This window comes from Nycticebus coucang, chromosome 14 (assembly GCF_027406575.1).
Source record: "Nycticebus coucang isolate mNycCou1 chromosome 14, mNycCou1.pri, whole genome shotgun sequence".
Classification (NCBI taxonomy): Eukaryota; Metazoa; Chordata; class Mammalia; order Primates; family Lorisidae; genus Nycticebus; species Nycticebus coucang.
In genome coordinates, this window is record NC_069793.1 from 21,393,581 (window position 1) to 21,415,755 (window position 22,175).

Below are 22,175 nucleotides of genomic sequence, written 5' to 3' on the forward strand. Positions count from 1 at the left end.
CCATGTGTTAAGGTGTTGCTTTAACTAGTTAGGAGCAAACCCACTGTGATGCCTGCAGATTTCCCTGGAGCCCCGGTCAGGACATATTCTTAGATGTGCAGACAGTGTTCTTGCCATATCTCCTGGGATTTCTCTCTTGGTTGCATCTCAAGCCACCTCCCCATCCCTTCTCTGTCCTCTACCCACAATGTATCTCTGTCTTTTCCAGGCCCTTTTGGGAAAGGGAGGGGCTCCCTGTGGCTGTGATGGGCCAAGCCACATCATGAGGGGAGAATGAGGGAAGGGGACAAGAGCTTAAGGAAGGATGAAACACAAAGGCAGGCTACACCTCCTCTCCAAGATAGATTTCCATACAAAGTTTGGTCCAGACAAAAATATGGAAAAGCACTGGCCAGGAATCCATGTGAAGTGAGAGACAGGAGACCTGGGTTTACGAACTGACATTGCAACCTATTAAGGAAACTCTGTTACCTCAGGCAAGCCACTAAAATGCTTTCATTCTGACTTTTTTCATCTGTAAAATGGGGATAACTAGCTCTTCCCTGCTTATCTCATGCTAATGAAACAATAAGAGTCAAAATATTTCTAAGTAGTGAACAGAGGAGGAATCGTGCACACTGGACTGTGGGAAGGGCCAAAGGGGCTAACTTCCATCTGGGTGTCCAAGGGCAGGAGGATGCTGAAGATTGGGGTCCTGGTACACAAGCATGGCACCAAACTGTGGAGCACAGGGAGCCCCGGTGTTGTATTTATGGGATTGGCAGGTGTCGGGAAGCAGTGAGCAGTGTATTAACCTGTTCGACTGCTCTAACAAAACATCTAAGCTAGGTGGCTTAAGCAGCTGAAGTAGCAGACATGTATTTTCTCATAGCTCTGGAGGCCCTAAGTCCATGGTCAAGATGCTGGCAAATATCATTTCTGGTGAGGCCTCTTTCTGGCTAGTAGATGACCGCACATGGTTCTTCTGTGCATGCACAGAGAACAAGCTCTGGTGTCTCTTCCTCTTCTTATAAGAACCCACCCTTATGACCTCACTTAGCCTGTATTGCCTATTTGTAGGCCCTGTCTCCAAATACAGTTACACTGGGAGTCAGGGCTCTCATCTGTGACTCTGAGGAACACAATCGCAATTCCACCCAGAACAAGCAGTGTGGCAGGTACGTGTTCTACAGAGGAGGGGAAGGCACAGAAACAGGTGGTTGCTCTTCCCATCCCCATATAGCTCAAAAGGTCTCAGTGGGTCCCAGCAAGTCCCAAATGGGCCCAGCCACCATGGTGGCTCAGTGCCTTGTCACTGTCTACCAAGGCTTTGGCTCAGTGGTTACATCCCATTCCCTAGCCTCTCTCTGCTCACATCACTAGCCAGAACATGAACCTGAAAACCTTCACATACACTACATTCCAATGATGGGAATCCAGCTCTTTGATTTAGCCCTAGACTCCTGTCCAGCCTCATTATTTCTATCACATTCTTGTGATACTTTACTAAGAATGAGCTTCAACTCCATCCAGGTTAATACCAAAGATGTAAAGTCTCTATCTTTTTATGGCTAACTAGTATTTCACGATATACATATACTATAGTTTATTAATCCATTCATGTGTTGATAGTCTGTTTCAACAGCCCGATTATAAATTGAGCTGCGATAAACAATCTAGTGCAAATGTCCTTATGATAAAATGACTTTTTTCTTCTGGGTAGATGAAATCCTAGTAATGGGATTATAGGATCAAATAGAAGGTTTATTTTGAGTTCTTTTTAAATGATAGATTCTTTAACAGATATAAGACCATTCAGTTTTTCTATTTCTTCTTCAGCCAGTTTTGTCAACTTGGATGGGGTTCCTTTTCATCTAAGTTGTAGACTTTATTGGTATAAAGTTCACATTTTTGCCTTAGTCTGTCTGAGCTGCCATAACAAAATATCTTAGACTAGGTAATTAATAAATAATAGAAATTGCTCAGTTCTGTAGGCTGGAAAATCCAAGATCAGGACACCAGCAGATTTAAGACTCTGACAAGGACCCATTTCTCATAGATGGCACCTTCTATATGCCCTCATATGGTGGAAGCACAAGTGAACTTCTTAGGCCTTTCATAAGGACACTAATCTAGAAGTCCCACCTGCCAGTACCCACTGCAGTGGGGTTTAAGTTCCATAATATGAATATTCAGGGAAGGGGAATAAACATTCAGACCATGGCAATGTATTCCCTTTTAATATGTTTAGAATCTGTACCAATGCCCCTCTTTGATCCCTGATACAGGTAATTTGAATATTAGCTCTTTGTTTTGTTTTTCCTCAAGAAATCTTAAGTAGTGATTTTTTTTCAAAGAACTAGTTTTTGATTGATTTTTGTCCATTGTTTTCAATTTTCTATTTTATTGATTTCTGCTCTTTATTCTTTTTTTCCTACTTACTTTGGATTTGTTTTGTTCTTTTTCTAGTTTCTTAAAGTAGAGGCTCAGACCATTTTAGACTTTCTTATTTATAATTTAAGCATTTCAATCTATAGATTTCCCTCTAAGCACTCTACCCTCCCACATTTTGACATTGTTTTTTCACTCAGTTTAAAATATTTTCTAATTTCTTTTATCTTTATTAATCCATGTATTATTTAGAAATGTTATTTAATTTCTATCTATTGGGGATTTTCTCAGATATCTATTACTGACATTTGATTTTTTGTGGTTAGAGAACACATTCATTTTTCATTTTTAATTCTTTTCAAATTATTTTTAACAATGCATGTTTGTGCATTGTGGTGAATGTTGCACATGTACTTATGAATGTGTTTTCAGCTAGGTGGATTAAATGTTCTATAGCTGTCAATGAAGCTAATACAATTGATAGTGTTATTCAGGTCATCTATGTCTTTCTATCAACTTTTTATATCAGTTCAAATAGCAGGGCTGAAATATCCACGATTGTGGTTTTTCTCTTTTAGTTGTTAGTTTTTGCTTTATATATCTTGAGTCACTATTATTCAACACACTCATATTTAGGATTCTCTTCTTCTGTCTTCTTAATGATTTGACCCTTTTATCACTATGAAATGTTCCTCTTTCTCTCTGGCAACACATATGTATACTCACTCTCACTTGTGACTAATATTTGTATAGTACATCTTTTCTACCTTTCTAGTTTTTAAACTTAAGAGTGTCTTCCTGCCAGATATATAATTGCTCTTGTTTTTTAAGTCCATCTGATAATCTCTGCCCTTTAGTGTTTAGGCCATTTACATGTGTATAGGCCATATAATTAGTGATGTGTTTGGGTTTACATCTATTATCTTGCTATTTGTTTCTATTTGTCCTGTTTTGTTTACTTTATATTCTTTTCCTGTTTTCTTTTTAATTGAGTATATTTTTAGCATTCCATCTCAGTATTGCCTTATTAGCTACCTCTCTTTAAAAAATATTTTTAGTGGTTGCTCTAGAGTTTTTATAATATGCATTTTTAATTTATCACAGCCTATCTTACAGACACCTTCTTGAGTTTCTTCTTAATTCACTGTTAAGTCCTTAGTCTCCTTTGCTAATTCTTCCTTTTCTTCTCCGCCTATAAATGTAAGAGTGGGCCTAGTATTCAGACCCCATCCTTCACTCTTCTTTACCTACTTTCTGGGTAATTTCATTTAGTCCTATACTTTTGAGTACTATCTTTATTTTAAGTACTAACTTTTAACCTGAGGTCCAGTTATCCAGTTGTTTAAATGACACTATCCCTTAGATGTCCAAAAGATACCTCAACACATCTGAAATAGAGCTCTTGATTTTCTCTCTTAATACTTCCCTGCCCTGTCCCTATTCAGGGTGCCATTTTTCAGTTAATAATATCACTCAGAGTTGTTTAGGAGTTAGCTGTTAATCCTCTATTGTTTTCATCTCTGATACTCACTTTATCAGTAAATCTTAATAGGTTCTATTCCCAATATGTTTATCACCTCTGCTGGTGCCACCTGAGTTTAAGCCACCACCACCTCTTACTTAGCTCACTAGAACACTGTCCTAATATCCTTTCTTTCGCTCTTGCTTCCTACAGTCTATTCTCCACATACTAGAGAATGATCTTTTTAAAAATGCCCTTCAGATATATCACTCCCTTGTTTAAAATCTCCCAGTGTCTTTCCACCTCACAATAAGAATCTAGGATCCTTTTAACCTAGATGGTCCTAAAACAATTTGGCCCTGGCTTGTCTTTCTGGTTTTATCTTGTATCATGCTCTCCACACTTAATACACTGCAGTTACTGCTCTCACTATTCTTAAAAATAAGTTAATCTTGCTCCTGCCTGAGGGCCTTTATACCCTTCTATCTGCCTGGTATCTTCACAGTTTACTCCTTCTCAACATTTACATCCCAGCTTAAATGTCTCCACAGACTAGTCTATCTAAAATACCTTCCTACATTCAAGTCATTATCTATAATACTCTGCTTTACTTTCTTGATAAGATTTATTGGCTTTTGAAATTATATTCATTTACTTGTTTTTGTTGTCTTCCTTCTGAGAATGTGAACTTGATGAAAGTGGGCACATTGTTTTGTACAATGCAGCGTACTCACACCAAGGACAGTATCCAGCATATACTAAGTGCTCAGTAACTATTTGTTTATGAAACAAATCCATCACATCAGGCTTTTTATTTTTTAAGGAAAAGACTATTTTGGAATCAATAGACTAAAAACATAAGTGAAATTTTACTTTCTCCTGGTTATTTCTCAGAAAGTGAATTAAATCTTCATGTTAGATGCAATTCTCTTTATTAGCAGCCTTCAGGTTCAGGTTGTGTCCATGGAAAGATTTCTTTACTGAGTGACTTACCAGACTAATTTGTCCTGAGAAGTAGGTAATGATCATTTGCACATGTTCTGATAGACAATGCTGTGGTGTATCCATTCATAGTTTCATGGGATATTGTTGGTGTGTTGTCAAAGCCTGAAGGAGCCCAAAATCATTCTTCAGGAAATCCTCACTAAGAAATTTCCTACTTCTTAGACTTCCACACTGTACTTGGCTATCATGTTTCTTTTTTATCCCAATATTGCCCCAGAACATCCTCTTCATTGAGATGATACAGATGACCTAAGACTAAGGAGCCTCAATCTATTACTTGTGGGTATTTGTCCCCATAACTTTCAAGGAAGGGCCAGGGTACAATAGGCAAGTGAAAGGGCTATAAGAGAAAAGAAAGTCTTCAAATCTTCCATGCATTGCAAAACATGAAGTTAATGAGTTCCTCATTTGCCCAAGTTGTCAAGATACCAAACTAAACTGGTAATAAAAACAAGGCTGCTAGAAAAGAAATTATTTGGACAATATTCAGAAAACAAGGATACGGTTGGCACAGGGTAGGCAGAAAGGAGGAGATGAAGGTGAGCCCTCAGGATCCACTAGAAAAAGACTATGGGAAATCATATAGGAGCCGCTGCCACCAATGCACAATTTTTGTTAATTATCTCAATTGTGGCTGTTATCCCCTTAATGAGAAACACAACTTTACTTCTAAGCAGGCAGTAAGGCTGGCAGAAAGCTGAAACCTGAAAATCAGCAGATACCGGGTTGCACAGAGCCCTTTCTATTGAAATTAAGCCACATCTAAAACACAGAGAGAGGACTCCAAATAGCTTCAGACAGCAGCTAGCCAGGCAGGGCCCTCACCAGGCACCGAATGGACGCTCTCTGGACTCATCGAAAGAGGCCCAAATCACAAGTGCTCATTTCAATAATGTAAGAAAATAAACATGGGGCTTATTTATAGCACAGGAAAGGGACTGGGGCAAAAGAACTGCTCATTTGGTAATCCACCCTGACGGGGCCAGATAGGATGCAGACCCCCAGGCTCTCTGGTAACAAGGTAAGTAGAAATAGGGGCCAGAAGATGGCTGCCTGCCAGTATCACCAGGTATAATCTGGTAAAATTCCTGGTTAAGAGAAGGGGAAGAATCTGATACATCATCCCATCTTGCCATCCTAGATCTAAGTGCTCTTGCTACCTCTAATTCCTGGTTGAAGAAACTAAGGCATGGGAGTTGACTCCCTCAAGGTCCGAAAAGGCCCAGAGTACAACTCAAGGGAAGTTGCTAGGAGAAAAGGAAATTGAAAAACTCTTTGCATTCCCTACCTTGGAGAAGATGGGAGTTAATGGAACTCTCATTTACAGTTGGAACTAAAACATACATAGTAGACCCTCTGTAAGTTGACTACCCAAGCGACCATAACAAGCTGGTCAACATATGGGGCTGGTCAACATAAGAAACTAGGCCCACTGTACACATGTGGTGCATGCATGTATTTGTCAACATAAGGAGGTGGTCACTATAGAGGTTCTACTGTATTTTAGAGTTGTAGGTCACTGATGGATTCATTCCATCTTACAAACCTCAAGAACTCCTGCCAGAACTGGGGCTCCTCAATTTTAGGACACCATCTTTGTCAACTCTTTATCCCCTTGGCCTACCACATTGCCTGGCAAAGAATACAGTCTGATGAATGAGTGAAGAAACGCTCTCTTTCCTTACCTGGATCAGTAACAAGTTGGTTGTTCTTCAGCTGTGCTCACCGGAAAATCAAATGTTCCTTGAGTTTAAAATGCTTGTGTGTAGGGAGGAGCCTGTGGCTCAGTGGGTAGGACGCCAGCCCTATATACCAAGGGTGGCGGGTTCGAACCCAGCCAAACTGCAACAAAAAATAGCCAGGCATTGTGGCAGGCACCTGCAGCCCTAGCTACTTGGGAGGCTGAGGCAAGAGAATTGCCTAAGCCTAGGAGTTTGAAGTTGCTATGAGCTGTGATGGCACAGTATTCTACCAAGGGTGATAAAGTGAGACTCTGTCTCAATAAAAAAATAAAATAAAATAAAATAAAATAAAATGCTTGTGTATAGTAGCCAATGATTTAAGATTGAAACTATACATAAAAATCAAAACAAATATGTTCTGAAGGCAGGACTCTATATGGTGGCAAGGCCCAAATGGTTGGTCCAAGACATATGGATCTCTATTCTGTTGGCAGCTTTCACCCCATGTGTAGTTCTTGAGACATTAAGGACAAGACAGACCTTTGCTGAGGAAGCCTCCAGCAGACACAGCTGCTTGCTACCTCCTAAGAGCCACCTTATCTTCTGCCTGAAAGTTCTGTTCCTAGTTGGAAGAGATGCAACCAGGGGTCCAAACAACTGAGAGAAGAAAGGAAAAAGCTCTACCCTAAGGTTGAAAACTTAAGGAAACAAAATGCCAGACTCAGATCCTGGTGACTCAACTATTTCTTGAAAATAAAGGAGGCCTGGAAAGCCGGCAAGAAAGGCCAAATTTTTCCTAGTTATCTTCCCCTTGCTGCCAGCAGTGGTGAGCCAGAAATTAAAAAGCCATGGCACAAGGCTGCCTATACAGCCCCACACATCCTTTTAGACCCTGGGAACCACAGAGGCCTGGGTATCCCTAACACTCCATTTCATGGAGGTGGAAGAGAGGCTGTGGGCTGAATTTAGAATGCCCTTGCTCAATCTTCTGATGAACTCACAGCTCCCACCCTAAGGAGAGGGAAAAACCTTAAAATTTAGAGTGGGTCCTGCCTGACTTTCCACTACCAAGATTAAGCTCAGTGAAGCCTGTTCATGGATGGTTAGTCCATGCATGGTTGGTATAATTTGGTCAAGTATCATCTTTGTTTTATTCAGAATTAGAAAAGTGGTGAGTACTAAACACAGGGGTAAGATAGGAGCCTAAGGGTTTGATCACAGCTGGGGGTGAGGTGGGTAGGGACAGGCCCCACAGGTTTCAGACGCCTCCGAGACCTGCAGTGGAAAGCTCAAGTTGCTTCCAAAGTCTTCCTGGATGGAAGCTGCCTGCCAAATGGTTGGCACTCCTGCGAGAATTGCTCCTCAGGAAGTGGTGAGAGGAGGTTTGGGACCAGTTGAGCATTCTCTGTCTCTTCCTCTCCATGCCAGGGCTGCTTGGGAAACTGCCTGCTGTGGCTTCTTTTGCTGCAACAGAACTACCTGAGCCAAGAGAAATGGAAAAAGCAGCCCGACTCAAGAGAAGCTACAAAACAAAGGAAACCCATCACCAAACTCAGGATCAGTTGCTGATGGGAAACTTCCAACACCGAAAGCCTTTGCTCTGTCAGCTGGGTTCTCACAGGATTTTCTGACTACAGAGCCAGAAAGAGCCTTCCCCAAACCCAAGCACATCTAAAACCCAGTCTCTGCTGCGTCTACTTCTTGATTACTACGTTGGCTGAAAACCCTGAGAGTTCTTAAATTTTAACCCAAATTTACAACTTTAGAAGCTATACTGAGAAAACTGTTATCTTTCAATGATAAGGATACCCCGGGCTCCTTGCTGGTCTGGTGCCTGTCAGAGACAATCGTTCTAGAAGAAGCTGGGATCACAGGATTATTTACCAACTCCTTCAGCTGGTAAGAGCAAAGAGGGAGCCTGTCCTGTCCAACTCCCAGGCCTGGTCAGCAGGGCCAGTATACTGCTAACTTTTCTCCAAAAGCAGCAGAGAAACCAGCATTTAAAAACCATGTGTTCAAAGCACAGTGGAAAGCGTATGAGGCTTTGGCAGAGAAGCCAGAATAGTCAGTTTTGAACTTGACACTGAGTGAGAGCAGACAGCAAAGCATCATTGGCAGGAAAGAACCAGGGATTTTGAAAACTGAAGTTGCTATTTTTCTCTTTAATTCTCCTAGAAAAGGAAAGTTTGGCCTAACGTGTGAGGCTTGGTAAAATATGTAAGATAAAAATATTAACTATCTAATGTTAATCAGTAAAAAAGGTATTTTCAACCTCGGCATGCCAAGTGGGCCCATCCCAGTTAGTCCCTGGGAACAAAGGCAGTGACTCAGCGCACACTCTTGGGCCAGCACAAGTCTGTCTTCTCTATAGGCCAGTAGTATGCAATTTCCTTAAAAAGATTTCTTAATCTAAAACCAGCTGTTGTCTGCTGTAGGACAAAATATGACATTTTAATTAGCATTATTGTTCCACTTCTGAAACCAGGCCCTATGGCATCCCAAGGGCAGATGATTCTGACCCAGGCTTATGGGTGAAGCTTGCTGGTTAGCAGCTCAGAAATACACTAAGGAGGGGGTGAAGTCCCTAGACGCCTCTGAATCCATGAATCATGATAACCTGCTACATTCCTGTCCTGAACTCCTAGCGGGACTATACCATCTATCTGCTTGTAAGGTAGAAGAGCTTTGAGGTTTGCTTCAAGTGCTTAGAATGGAAAACTCCTATATTATAATCTATTTCATGCTATGTTCCAAGATCTAATCTCAAATATTACCGGGAGAAGTGAGGTACTTCACATGGCGTTTTAATACCTTTCAAGTCCAATGAGTCCTAAGATGATCAAGTCACACAACTCCCAGGGTTTCACAATGACCGCAGATGAAAGAGCTCTTTTTCTAAATCAAAGGGCTAAAAAGTTTTTTTTTGTTTTTTTTTTTAAAGTAAAGACCTGTATTCTTTGGGAAGGAAATTGGATTAGAAACCACTATAGGTAGTGCATTCAGTGATAAGCCAAAGAACAGAAATATCTGAAGAAGCTATGGTGAAAGAACACATATGTAATGCTGGGACAGTTTGTGGCTTTTAGCAGGGACTTAAACGTGAGGCCAGCCCCATACCTTGGAAAATAAGCTAGAGAATGCCATTAACAGGTCAGAGGTGCTCATTGTCCTCATCAGCTTATGGTATCTGGAAGGCAGCAGAGAAATCCCTTTCTCTTGCTTTCAATCATACCATTTCCAGTACTTTGAGACCAAAATGTCTTGCAGTATCTCCTACCGACCAGTGCATGTTAACCTGATCAAAAGGTTAAGCACCGGAGCACCTGTGTTTGTAGCTGTCATACACTGGACCAATCACAGCTTCAGTATCTGCATCTCCAAAAAGAGCTGGACAAGATGATCGCTCATCCTTGTAGGCAGTAACAGCCCATGATTCCATTACTCCTTAAATATGGAAAAAGATAAAATGCATAATTTCTACTTTCAATTTTGCTACTTCTGAAATTTTGCCCTCTCAAAGTCTGTGGAACACATCTGAAGTGGCTCTTGATAAGGCTATAGCATACAGCTTGGTCACCTACATGTCACATGGTAGAACAATGGGTGGTGTATGAGTGACTTCGACTGGCATATAGCTAGGTTTCAGTAATGATATCCATATTCTAAGCAAATTGTTAATGTATTTCATGTTCTGGGGACATATGTTATGGCTAAAGCCCAAACTGTGGCTAATCTTAATATTAGAGCCAGATAAATCTGTTTTGAATCCATAACATTTAACATTTGCCAGAGTAGATTTGTTCATCAACTGGGCTTAAAGAGGTATAATTCACACATGTGCAGTATTAGTAAATGCTGAAATTTAATGATTTAAATATACCGGCAACTGTTGCAAAGCCGCTGTTATAGCAGCATTTAACATTAGCCAGAACCTCCCTGGCTAATGTTAAGTTTATACCAAAAGAATGAGGGAAATTTTGGCATCCCCTTGGGGTAGGAGGTCACAACTCCCTCAACTTTTACAACAGGTACCAGTTAGAGCGACTCAGTGTACGGCTATTAGAAACTCTGTTTTTCCCCAAGAATATCTATAAAACATTGACTGGATCTAATCAAGAAGCAAATAGATTCCTCTGGAGGTTTCTAGAGTCATCTGCTCACAGAATGTTTATGATTTTGGACTTTCTTTGTGCTTGTTGCACATGGTACCAGATATTCCTTTTGGCTATGTGTCCTCCCAGGTAGGCAAAGGACTGTCGTTGGGCCAGAAGATGGAATTACATTACATAGAAGAAGAAAGATGGTTCCCTGGACTATCAAGAATCAGTATTTACGACGCAGCAGAAAAAGGAATAAAAAATAATTTTAATCAAATTAAAAAAACCAAACCAGTTAGGAATAGTTCATGGCACTGACAGATCCTGACTCGGCTGTCAGAGCTCTTCCTCTGCCTGAGTCCAGAGCCCCAGGTGCCAAGGCATCTCTCAAAGCCCACCACGATGTTTGGGTTCTGCACCAAATTCTGGACTTGGCTGTTTCTCAAGAAGACTCACTAATGTGAAGTAAAAGTGAGGTGTGGTACCTTTCACAGGATTCTCTGACTCTACAATGAGTTAATAGGTTTCTCTTCTCCAGCAGTCTTACAGTCAGTGAAGTTTTCCTTCCCATCGTTACGCTGGAACTGAAAACAAAGGGAGCCTGAGCTGGATTTAAATCTGGAGCATGCCACAGAGCTTCCATTTGGCATTTTCCAAAAGAATCCATCAGAGATTATAAAAAACACAAAAACAGAGGCTGCACGGGTGCTTATTCTTTCTAGGTTCCTGATCTTGAGAAAGCAGGTTAGGCGGGTGGATGTGAAGATCCAGGAGGTCACCTTTCATCCTGAACCTCCTACCCTGACCTCCACCATCACATCAGCATGGTTCATAAGCTGCCAATGTTGGGGAAGCTCTTCAGTTTTTCAGGAAAGTCGTCTTTGTACAGGACAGGGTCAGCTCGATGTTCCACCACCTTGAGAGGCATGGTCCCAAAGACTGAAGCAAACTTGTTGATGCACTCAGACCTGTGGGATTTGAGGGAGAGGGAAAGGAGTTGGGCAGAATGAGAAGGATGGGGGCAGAGAGAAAACGTTCAAAGAGGCTGAGTGATGACAGCAAAATACATAATATTTAACATCAACAAACCCCCACCAAATCCCAGTCTGTTTCCAGGTTCTAACAAAGGTGAAGAGGTGTGGATAAAAGAGGTGAGCTAGGGGTACTTGGACTATTAGTTCGGTGGGAGAACGTGAACAGGAGATGCTGTCAGGAGGCCCTAGGCCTGCAGAGGTCAGAGTATCTTTTCCCCTCCCCCTCGAATTCCAGTCATTCTTCCAGCTCAGTATGAGCAGGCCTCAAACCAAGGTGGATTAGCTGCCAGCAATTCTTAACCCTATCTCTGCCAGCTAAAGAGAAGGCAGAGGATAAAAAGGAAAAAGCTATTTGGATCTGAAGCTCACTGAAGTTTAAAAGTTAGAAGGGAGGATCTTAACCTTGGAGTAACAGAAGGCAAAGGAAGATGATGACGCAATGAACCTGAATTTCACACATGAAACTCTTCATTCATTCAACCAACAAACAATTATAGAGCGCCTGTAAGTGGCAATCTCTGGAAATCATCAACTTGCATAAGCTCTTCTGTGAGAGCTTCAGTTCACATAGGACTATCTTCATAATTTTCATAATTTCTGTCAATCCACGTTAGAACCAGCAGCAGCAACCAATGTAGGGCTAGAACAACACAGCACTGCTGGAGGAGAGGAGGGGCTGGCAGCCTTACCTCCACCCCACCCCCAAGGCCTGTGAGCAGCCTCCTCAGAGGTGAGGGTCAGGCATGTTTGGAGAATGGTTGTGGTCAATCAGGCCAACTGAGTGTGACAGCTGGGTAATGAGGACGCTTCAGCACCAGACCGGAGGGGAAAAATGAGCCTGGAAAAGCTGCTTTTGAAGTCAAGGGGACCTCAAGAAGAACTCAAGGATGGATTTCAGAAAGGTCAATATTCTCTCCTCAGTCAGGCCAGGGCAGCTGAGAGAGCCACAGTGAGAACAGACTAATCCGAGGCTACCCTGGACCACACCAGAGCTGGATTTCAAGACACAGGCAGAAGTCTCTTCCGTCCTCGGAGATACTGCAAGCATTGTTTCAGACTATTTTAATCAACAAGTTTTTATTCACATGCTATTGGGCTTTAGGAAGAAATTGGTTAACAAAGAAGACTGTCATTATCAATTCTTTTCTCTTTGGTCATTATTTTTTCTAAAAACATGTGTTACCTTTTCGAGCTTTTAGTTAATAACATCACTGTGCCCGCCAACACCACCAATTACATATTCCAACATGTATTATGAATAAATAACTCACCAACGTATTATAAGTCAATAACTCACCTAATCCTCAAAACAACCCTCTGAGAAAACTGAGATACAGACAGGTCAAGTGATGGGTCCTTAGCTCAAATAACTAGAAGTGCCAGGGCCAAACAAAGGCATTTTGGCTCCTGGGGCTAAAGTCGTCCTTATGAAACAATGCAAATTTATTTATTAACATAATTGGAGGGTGCAATGGAAGAGGCTGAAATTAACAACAGTTGGGCAGGCAAGATAATTTACATACATATCTTAGAGATCCTTAAAGCACGTTCTCAACCTGCGGGTCAACTGTATTAAAGGGCCGCGGCATTAGGAAGGTTGAGAACCACTGCCTTAAAGTTTTTTCTCCCATTCTCACCCCCCTCTTACCCAAAGGTTGGATTTATAGTGGTCTCAAACTATGGATTAAGAAATTAAGGTTCAAACAGCTAAAATAACTTTTCTAAGGACTCAGAGCCAGAAAGTCGTGGAACTAGGTTTCAACACAAGCCATACTCGCCAGTTCCTGAGCATCCCTCCTGCTGGGAGTATTTTGAGACTCAGGAGGTGGTGCTCATAGGTTCCAAATTAAGGTGAGACTGGGGAAAAGACTGAAGGGTTTTAACAAAAAGATATAACCAAGTATTGGTAACAGCTTCCCTCTCTTCGAACACTGGGGCAAAGCATTGGCAGACAAAGTCAAATCTCTACAAGGTTTTACTTTTGACATAAACATGGGCAGATTATTCTAGTTTCCAGCTACTGTGCACACAGACTGCAGCCAGCCACGCTCCACCGTGCCCAGTCCAGGTACTAGCAAGTATGTATTAAAGAAGAATCCTGGTTCTTGGCAGAGGACGGTGGCTCCACAGCCCCACGGAGAATACTGAGGACAATGTCTCCCTTTTTTTTCTTTTTGGTGTATGGTGTGTGTATGGGGTTCCCACAGAAACTTCTGCCACATTTTGCATTGTTTTCCAGTAAGGCTTGACAATTTTTATGAGGAGATAAAAAACCCCACAAGGATATAGAATTTTAAATAAAATGAAATGAATAAAATAAACTTTGGAGCAGGCCTAATCCCTTTTCCTACCTTATGCTGAATGAGGTGGAACAGCTTGGGACATTTAGGCAAGGGCAAGGTCATGAAGAAAGAAATCTTCCTGATCGTTGCATGGTCTGAAGACAGGAGTCACCATTTTTCCCTCTCTTGAGATTAGAGTGGATGAGAAAGAGCTGGAGACTCTGGAACGTCCCAGTTTCCTCTCCTGGACCCATTGATAACAAAGTGAATAATGTCCTGCCACTCAGAGCCGCCTCAGTTTCTCCATTTGTCAAATAGATGTAAGAATAGTTTCTTTATTAGAGATAATCCGCATTAAGCATTACCAGCCAGTTACAAATTGTTCTTCAAAAATGTGGCTTTTACCCTTTAAGACTCAAGGCCATTCTTTCCCTATATTCAGCCCCTCCCGAAAACAATATTTACTGAATCCACTGGGGCTCTAATCCCAAAGGCCAACCCAACTCAGCAAGGGACTTCTTGAGCCTGAGGGAGAGGTGCAGCCTGAGCAAGGGGGACAGCTTTCTCAGGCCACTTCCCATATGCAGTCAGTCCTGTCTCCATTCATTCATGAAAAACAAGTACTGGGGCCTCCCAAGGTACTCCAAGAGTCACAGAAGACAAAGGAAGGGAGCAGGTGGGATTCCCACTGCAGCCAGCTCCCGGGAGAGAAAACTGGGTTGAGAGGCACCTGCGGAAATCTGCCACCTACGCATGTGCCATCTCTTGTAACCAGATCTGCCACCAAAGCTTGGGCCTTAGGCAAAAAGCCACGGGGGCTCAGGCCAGCTTGATGTGCTGGCTAACCCAGGTCTAGCGAGTACTTCTTTCTTCTCTGTGCAGTCCTGCACTGGAGAAGTGGCTGGTCCCCTCTAAATGGTATAGGTCCTTAGCTCTTCTTTTCACACAGGGGATCCGAGTTGGGAACAAGTTAAGGTAGGTAACGAGTCTGGCATGTTGCTCCTGACCCACCTGAGTTGTCAGCAGTCCAGCTACCCTGTCAGTAACTATTCTCCTGGGTTGGTTTTCCAAATCAAGTACACACACACTAAGAACTGTCAGCGTCTATCTCTGGAGTAATGAAAGGGTCTGGGAAGGAAAGGACTCCTTAAGTTTTCTATTTTCCTTTCAAACACACACTTAAGTAGTCAGGAACCTTTAGGACTAAGGCTGGGCAAACATGGAAGGAAACTAACATTACCAGGCTTTTGTATATTATTACTTCATTCTTCCTCACCACATACCAGGCTTGGTACAAAAAGATGCTCAATAAATACCTGTTGAACCTATGAATAGACATTGCAATTTGATAGCTATTGATATCCTTATTTTAGGAGTTAAGCAGATTGACGTTTCGATAAGGTAAGTCAACTCCCTTAGGTTAGACAGCTAGTAAGTGGCAAACTCATTATCTGAACAAAGACTGGCCTAAATTCATATCATGTTCTTTTTCCTAATCAGCGCTGTCTGCCATATTGCCCTTGGATGCTGGGTAGTAAAATGCTACTCTCCCACACAACTGACATTTCTGATCCCAGGCCCCAAATATAGGAATAAATAATCTTATTGAACCACAAAACCCAACACAAGGTCATACACTTATAAACTGTAAAGCACTTTCACTGTTTTGTGTAAATGTATATTCTGTAAAGGGAACTATCAAGAAGCAAACAAATGAACAATTCTACTACAATTGTAACTCCATCTCTTTGTATACCCAAGATGGCTTAAATCATGCTTTCCTTCCTCCCAATGTAAACACTGTATTTAATAATTCAGTGATTCAGTTTTTTTTTTTTTGAGACAGAGTCTCACTCTGTGGCCCTGGGGAGGGTGCCATGGTGTTATAGCTCACAGCAACCTCAAACTCTTAGGCTTAAGCAATCCTTTTGCTTCAGCCTACTGAGGAGCTGGGACTACAGGTACTTGCCACAATGTCCAGCTAATTTTTCTGTTTTTGGTAGAGACGTGGTCTTGCTCTTGCTCAAGCTGGTCTCAAACTCCCGAGCTCAAGCAATCCACCCACCTTGGTCTCCTAGAGTGCTAGGATTACAGGCATGAGCCCCTGTACCCGGCCTAGTAGCTCAATCTTTAACCCAAATAGTTCTGCTCACATTTGCTAATTTATTTCAGGATTGAGTTCCTTATTAAATTTCTCACGAGGGTAATTTAATCCATTAACTTCCTCACCACTGACTTGTACTCTATGACCTTTTGGCTTTATGACTTTATCCCATTACCACTACTATTACTATTATTATTGTTGTTGCAATTATTATTCAGAGATGGGTCTTGCTCTGTCAACACAGGCCAGTATGCAGTGGAGAGATCATAGCTCATTGCAGCCTTGAACTCCCAGGCTCAAGCAATCCTCCTACCTCAGTCTCCTGAGTAGCTGGGACTACAGGTATGTACCACTATAACTGGCTATTACTTTTTGTAAAGGTTACTAACAACCATTTAATTCAAAGGCATGCTCCCAAGTCTGCATATTCTTCATAGCTCCCTTACTTCTGAGCACCATATATGACTGTATTTTTCCTTGGCTCTCCAGTGATTGCTTCTGTCTTTTTAGTTCCTCTGTCTTCCAAATGTCAGAATTTCTCAAGACTCTGCCCTTTCTTTTCTTTAGCCACCTACTATCTCTGGGCAGATGACTTCCAGGTGCTCCATGTTTATGGGCTCTGCATCTGTGGATTCAACCTGTTGTAGATCAGAAATACTTGGGGGAAAACCTGCATCTGTGCTGAACATGTACGGTCTCTTTTCCTTGTCATTATTCCCTAAACAATACAGTATAACAACTATTTACATTATATTAGGTATTAGAAATAATCTAGAGATGATTTAAGGCATACAGAAGAATATGCAAAGGTTATATGCAAATCCTATGCTATTTTATATAAGGGACTTGAGCATCTGTGGATTTTGGTATCCTCAAGAAGTCCTGCAACCAACCTCCCGTAGATACCAAACTTCTAAGTTCTAATTCCACATCTAGACACACTCATCTCATAGAAAGAAGTCAAGACCCCCAAACCATCTACCTTATTGTTCTCCAACTTCACCATGGTTAAAGTCTCCTCCTCTCCTCGTTAATTACACTGTCTTAAAGACTCACCTAAACCCTCTCCTAATTAGCATGCCCTCCTAACGCTGTCATTTACACTGTTAAAGGTACCACCATCATTACTGTTGACTCAAAATCTCCACGTTATCTCTGCCAACTCCTCCAACTCTTCCATAACCTTCCCACATCTATTCAGTTAGAAACCAAGTTCTGACATATCTTCCTCTGGAAAATAAATCTCTTATAATTTAATTTGTTCCTCCCTTTTCACACTTAGCTTAGTTCAATGGTCTTCTTTCTTTAACCTTTTCTCCCTTCGTTCCATCCTCTGCACTATTTCCAAATTAATCTCAACATGATGCTTTGATCAAGTTAGTCTCCAGTTCACAAACCTTCTATGGTTTACAGAGCCTGGAGGAAAAAGTTCCAGCTGCTCAATTGGGAACTCAAAGCCCCTTGCAGTCTGGCATTAACAGACTAGCATTCTGTGCTCTAGGCAAGCTGGGCTCCTTGTTGCTTGCCAAATAAACTTTGGACTTGCTGATCGAGCACCTTTGACAGATCATCTAGTTCCCCCTGCCTAGAATCTCCTCTTCTTGCCCAGAGATTTACTGGCTGGGATCCTAGTGATTTTTGAAGGCTCACTTTTCTCACTGTTATCTCTTTGTAAAATTATTCTTAATAATCAATCTAGCAAGAAGTTATTTCTCTTTTACCTAATCAATTATAACTCTTTGAGTCTCGCTCAAGGCACTAATCAAAAATAGCTTTGGATTATGATTTACATGTATATAAATGTATGTTTGTGTACATACACATGTGTGTGTTTATATATAAATGTTGTTTTTTACTGATAATTATAAACTCTGATATAATCTGATTCAAGCGTAACAACACCTAGGCAGTTGTCTATTCTATTTCAAAACTCTCTTCCAAAGAGGAAGACTCCCTATCCCCATTATTTTCTTCCATGTTCAATAATAATTATTCCTAAGTGAAATCCCCCTCACTGCTTTTTAAACCTCTTTACATTTATTATGATCTCAGTGGAAGAGTTGTTTAGCCTCAGCATTAACTTGAAGGCCACTGTCGGGTCAACTTTTCTCCTACACTTCCTTTTCTGAACCATATATTCCTAGCCCAATCAATAACCACTTAGCTTACTGTTAGGAAGTCTCCCCAAAACAGAGAACAGGGGAGATTAAATAAAAATGTCATGTACTCTAACAGAAGTACAAGTGGGGTCTCTTCCAAATGAGCCATGACAGTTAATGTCACTACCTTTAACTATGTGCTACTTAGGATACCAGTGGCAGATTTCCAAAATCATGACAGTATTATACACTATTTCACATCAAAAGTTGGTAGAAGTCATGCCAGTGGGTAAGACGTTTATATATGAAAGAGATAAAGAGATTAGAGAGTAAGAAGGAATAAAACATTATAGAAGAATTCACACCAACTGGAACAACTTTTTGTACAAAAAAATCTTCCAGTTTTGAAGGATTTTAATATAGCAGATACTTTCCAGAAAAAAATCTTGCAAGTAGATGCATATGAGATCTGTGGACACTTAATTAGATATCTCATTTTAAAGGCTATTATAACATTCTCTGAGTGTATTTTGTCTCTTGACAATAGGACTACTGGGTGTCAGAGCTTGATATCTGTGTGAGGAGCTGCCACTGGAAAGAATTAGATTTGATTCAGGTACTTTGAAGCTTAGGGGCGTTTGGGGTACAGTGAGAACTATTAGGTCTAGTACAAGAGTACAAGAGTCTTAAGACACACGCCTACTCACCTGCAGGCCTAGGACTATATTCCACACAAAGGTGTGCTTATTGAGTAACTGGCTGAAGTGAAATAAAGGCAGTATTTCAGAGCTGCCCCGGCCTCTCTCTCTCTGTAACATAAAGAGTTTTGCTTTCGGGGCAGCCTGTGGCTCAAAGGAGTAGGGTGTCAGCCCCATATGCCAGAGGTGGTGGGTTCAAACCCAGCCCCAACCAAAAACTGCAAAAAAAAAAAAAAAAGTTTTGCTTTTGATCCTGTTTCTTGGCAGGCATCTCAGTAGTGTCAGCAAAGGTAATTTGTCTCTGGTGGGTTTGATTTAATTCTTCCTAATCAAACTTTTACTATAACATGAAGATATTACCCTGAAAAACAATCCAGTATTTCCTTGGAATTAACTAGCTTCCACTCAAATGATGGTAGATGGTTAACTGCTTAGTCCACATGGAGAATCTGGCTTCTGGAGCTTAAAGCCAGCTATATTTTTAAGACCCTTCCAGCCATTACAAATTGAGTGAGTAGCATTCCAAATTAATTCTTTGGGTGACCTGGGCTTGAACTAACCCAATTCCCACAGTGCAAATGGAGGTGACTATGGCTACCAGCTGCTATCCTTATATCTCCAACAAAGTCCCATAAACAGGCCCAAGGCAGGAAATGGAGATCAGAGGCTAGGTCAGACTTTTAGTTGGAGGCTTACTCACCTCTCCACCATGTGTGTCTGGTCTAGTGAAAGCCCATCAATGGCTGTGCACTCAGGACACTTGAATTTCTTTCGTGGAGTTACCTGCCAGGAGAGGACAAAAATATACCTGGATGTCAATGCCAAAGACAATAAAATCATGCTGTCATACCATTCTGCATGCTTGTGCTGTAAACTGAGATGCTGCACACATGTGTGTATACACACACACACACACACACACATACACACATACACACACACCCCTTGCCATTCCTCCATTCAATTCTGTCTGGCTCAGCCAACAGCAGAACTCACAAGGGCCCAATAAAAAGGCTTGGAGGGGTTTTGCCTTCTGTAACTGGAAAGAAGTGGTGATGACAAGCTCCTTAATTCCTGTTTAATGACTGTTTTCTCACTGCCAAGGTCCTTGTATAAACACCATTTGTTCTTGCAGCCATAAGGGCGATGAAATACAGCTTCCCATAACTTTCACCGTAACCTTAGTTCCAACAGGCACTCTTTTTCCTCCTTCCAGCTAATGGCAAACGCTATGAGCAGCATCATGCTTGTGAAGATGCCAGGTTACTCTGCAATTCCCTTGAGTCAGGAAAAAAATCCAGTAGTTCCTCACAACCTGAATCCTCTTCCCCTGACTCCTCAATACCCTCCTGAACTCTCAGTTTCTAGTGATCTTTCTAGCAAATTCAGGTGAGACTGCTATCATGACAGTGAAAAGGAAGGGGAGGGAAAGAAAGCTCAGTAACTAAAGCTAGGCTAAGAAGCAAAGAGACACTGAGAATTACTGCCTAGGGTACACAACCACAGCTAAAAACATGCTCAAAAACAAACTTGGAATTTAGGGGCTGGTCCCTTAAAGCAACCCTTGTGATTTACATTCTTTAATTTTCCTCGAAGTCAGTTGTTCACTGAGTTATTGAGAGTTGAGATTAGGGCAAGTTTGGTGAGCACAGATAATGGATTTTCCTCTTCCATTATCTGTCTTCCAATCTGACTTCTCTCATCACTGAGTAATCAGTGGAGAATGTCATATTATGGTTCCGGCATAAACTCCCCTCACAATCTAGCCTTTCGAGACAGGTTCAGAAAGGAATCTGGCATTTTTACACAAGAAATTCTAATCCATACATTACTCAAACATTAATTTTTAATTCAACTTGTTAATACGTTTTTTAGGATATTGCATCCTCATTTATAAGTGAAATATGTTTATAATTTCCCTTTATAATAATATATTTTTTTCCAATTTTAATATCAGGTGTCTCCAAACGAAGTAGAATGATTTTGAAGTATTTCTTCTTTTTCTGTTGTCTATAAGATTTGGCATGATCTGTTTCTTGAAATTATTTTTCATTTTTATTTATAAATATTAGTTGTCTATTTTTTTGAGACTTTGGAAAAAAAATAAGAAGAAGTGAATTGATGACTCTATAGTGAACCTCAGAGTCAAAGCATTCTATAATAGACACTCTTATTTGACAACGTGAATGTTACTCTTTTTTGCATCATTATTATTATTGCTCAATATTTTGTTGCAGCAATCGTCTGATTTCTTTTCTGAATGTATTTATCTTCGTTCATTCTTTACGAGGTTTTTGTTTCTAGTCTTTACCTTAAACATTGTTATTATTATTAAATTTTAAGCCTTTTTGATTTTGTGAAGGCAAAAAGTGGAAACCAAATAAACACATGTATATGCAAAAAAAATTTTTTTTGTTCCCACTTTTCTATCAGGTATTAGTGTTTTATGATTAATTTGTATAAGTTCTTTATAGAGAGAGGGCATCAAATCTTTATCTGCCATATTTGTTATGAAATTTTTTTTCAGTGTGTTATTTTGTCTGCTGATGGTTTTAATTTCCATGTAGTCAAATTTATTGATTTTTTTCCTTTCTGGTAATATTATTCCTAAATTATCATCCCATTTCTAAGATTATTTTAATTTTACATTTAGTATTTTACCCTACCTTGAACACAATAGGAGACAAATAAATTGTTGAATAAAATAAAACAAAGCACACACACACACAAAAAAGAAATTTTAATCCAGAAGAAAAAAAAGTCAAGATGATTCTACCCATTACAAAGAAATGCACTTTCTCTACATAGCTAGGAATCTTAATGAACAAAGTATAAAGTTTAAGAATTAACAGACATCAGGTGGTACACCTGTGGCTCAAGGAGTAGGGCACCAGCCCCATTTACCGGAGGTGGCGGGTTCAAACCCGGACCTGGCCAAAAACCGCAAAAAAAAAAAAAAAAAAAAGAACTGGGCGGCACCTGTGGCTCAGTGAGTAGGGTGCTGGCCCCATATACTGAGGGTGGAGGGTTCGAACCCAGCCCTGGCCAAACTGCAACAACAACAACAACAAAAGAATTAACAGACATCTTTTACAGATGACCTCCCATAGGAAAATTGAAGAATGTAAATTTATGTATTCTCAGTTTTTAATATGTACTTTAAAAACTGGTAATTGATATTTAAAAATAGTAGTTAGAACTATAGTTACATAATTGTACAAGGCATACAACCTTCTCAATGTAAATAAAAATAAAACTCCTCTTACTTTAAGATGTAACATGCATCCTTTAGCTGACAGAACTAGATTCCAAATCAGCTGTGAGAATAAAATTAAATTTTTT

The 22,175-nt window shown here is 40.7% G+C and overlaps 1 protein-coding gene across 2 annotated transcripts in view; it reads right to left on the reverse strand.

Moving 5' to 3' along the window:
• Positions 1-10,357: 10,357 nt before the first annotated feature.
• EXT2 (exostosin glycosyltransferase 2) overlaps positions 10,358-22,175 on the reverse strand; it is a 159,672-nt gene continuing 147,854 nt past the window's right edge. For both annotated transcript variants that reach the window (XM_053560750.1, XM_053560749.1), the window contains 2 exons: positions 19,534-19,616; positions 10,358-11,584 (listed from right to left, as the gene is read on the reverse strand). In XM_053560750.1, coding sequence (XP_053416725.1) covers positions 11,446-11,584; positions 19,534-19,616 — 222 coding nt within the window. In that variant the 3' untranslated portion in view covers positions 10,358-11,445. The remainder of the gene's footprint in view (positions 11,585-19,533; positions 19,617-22,175) is intronic.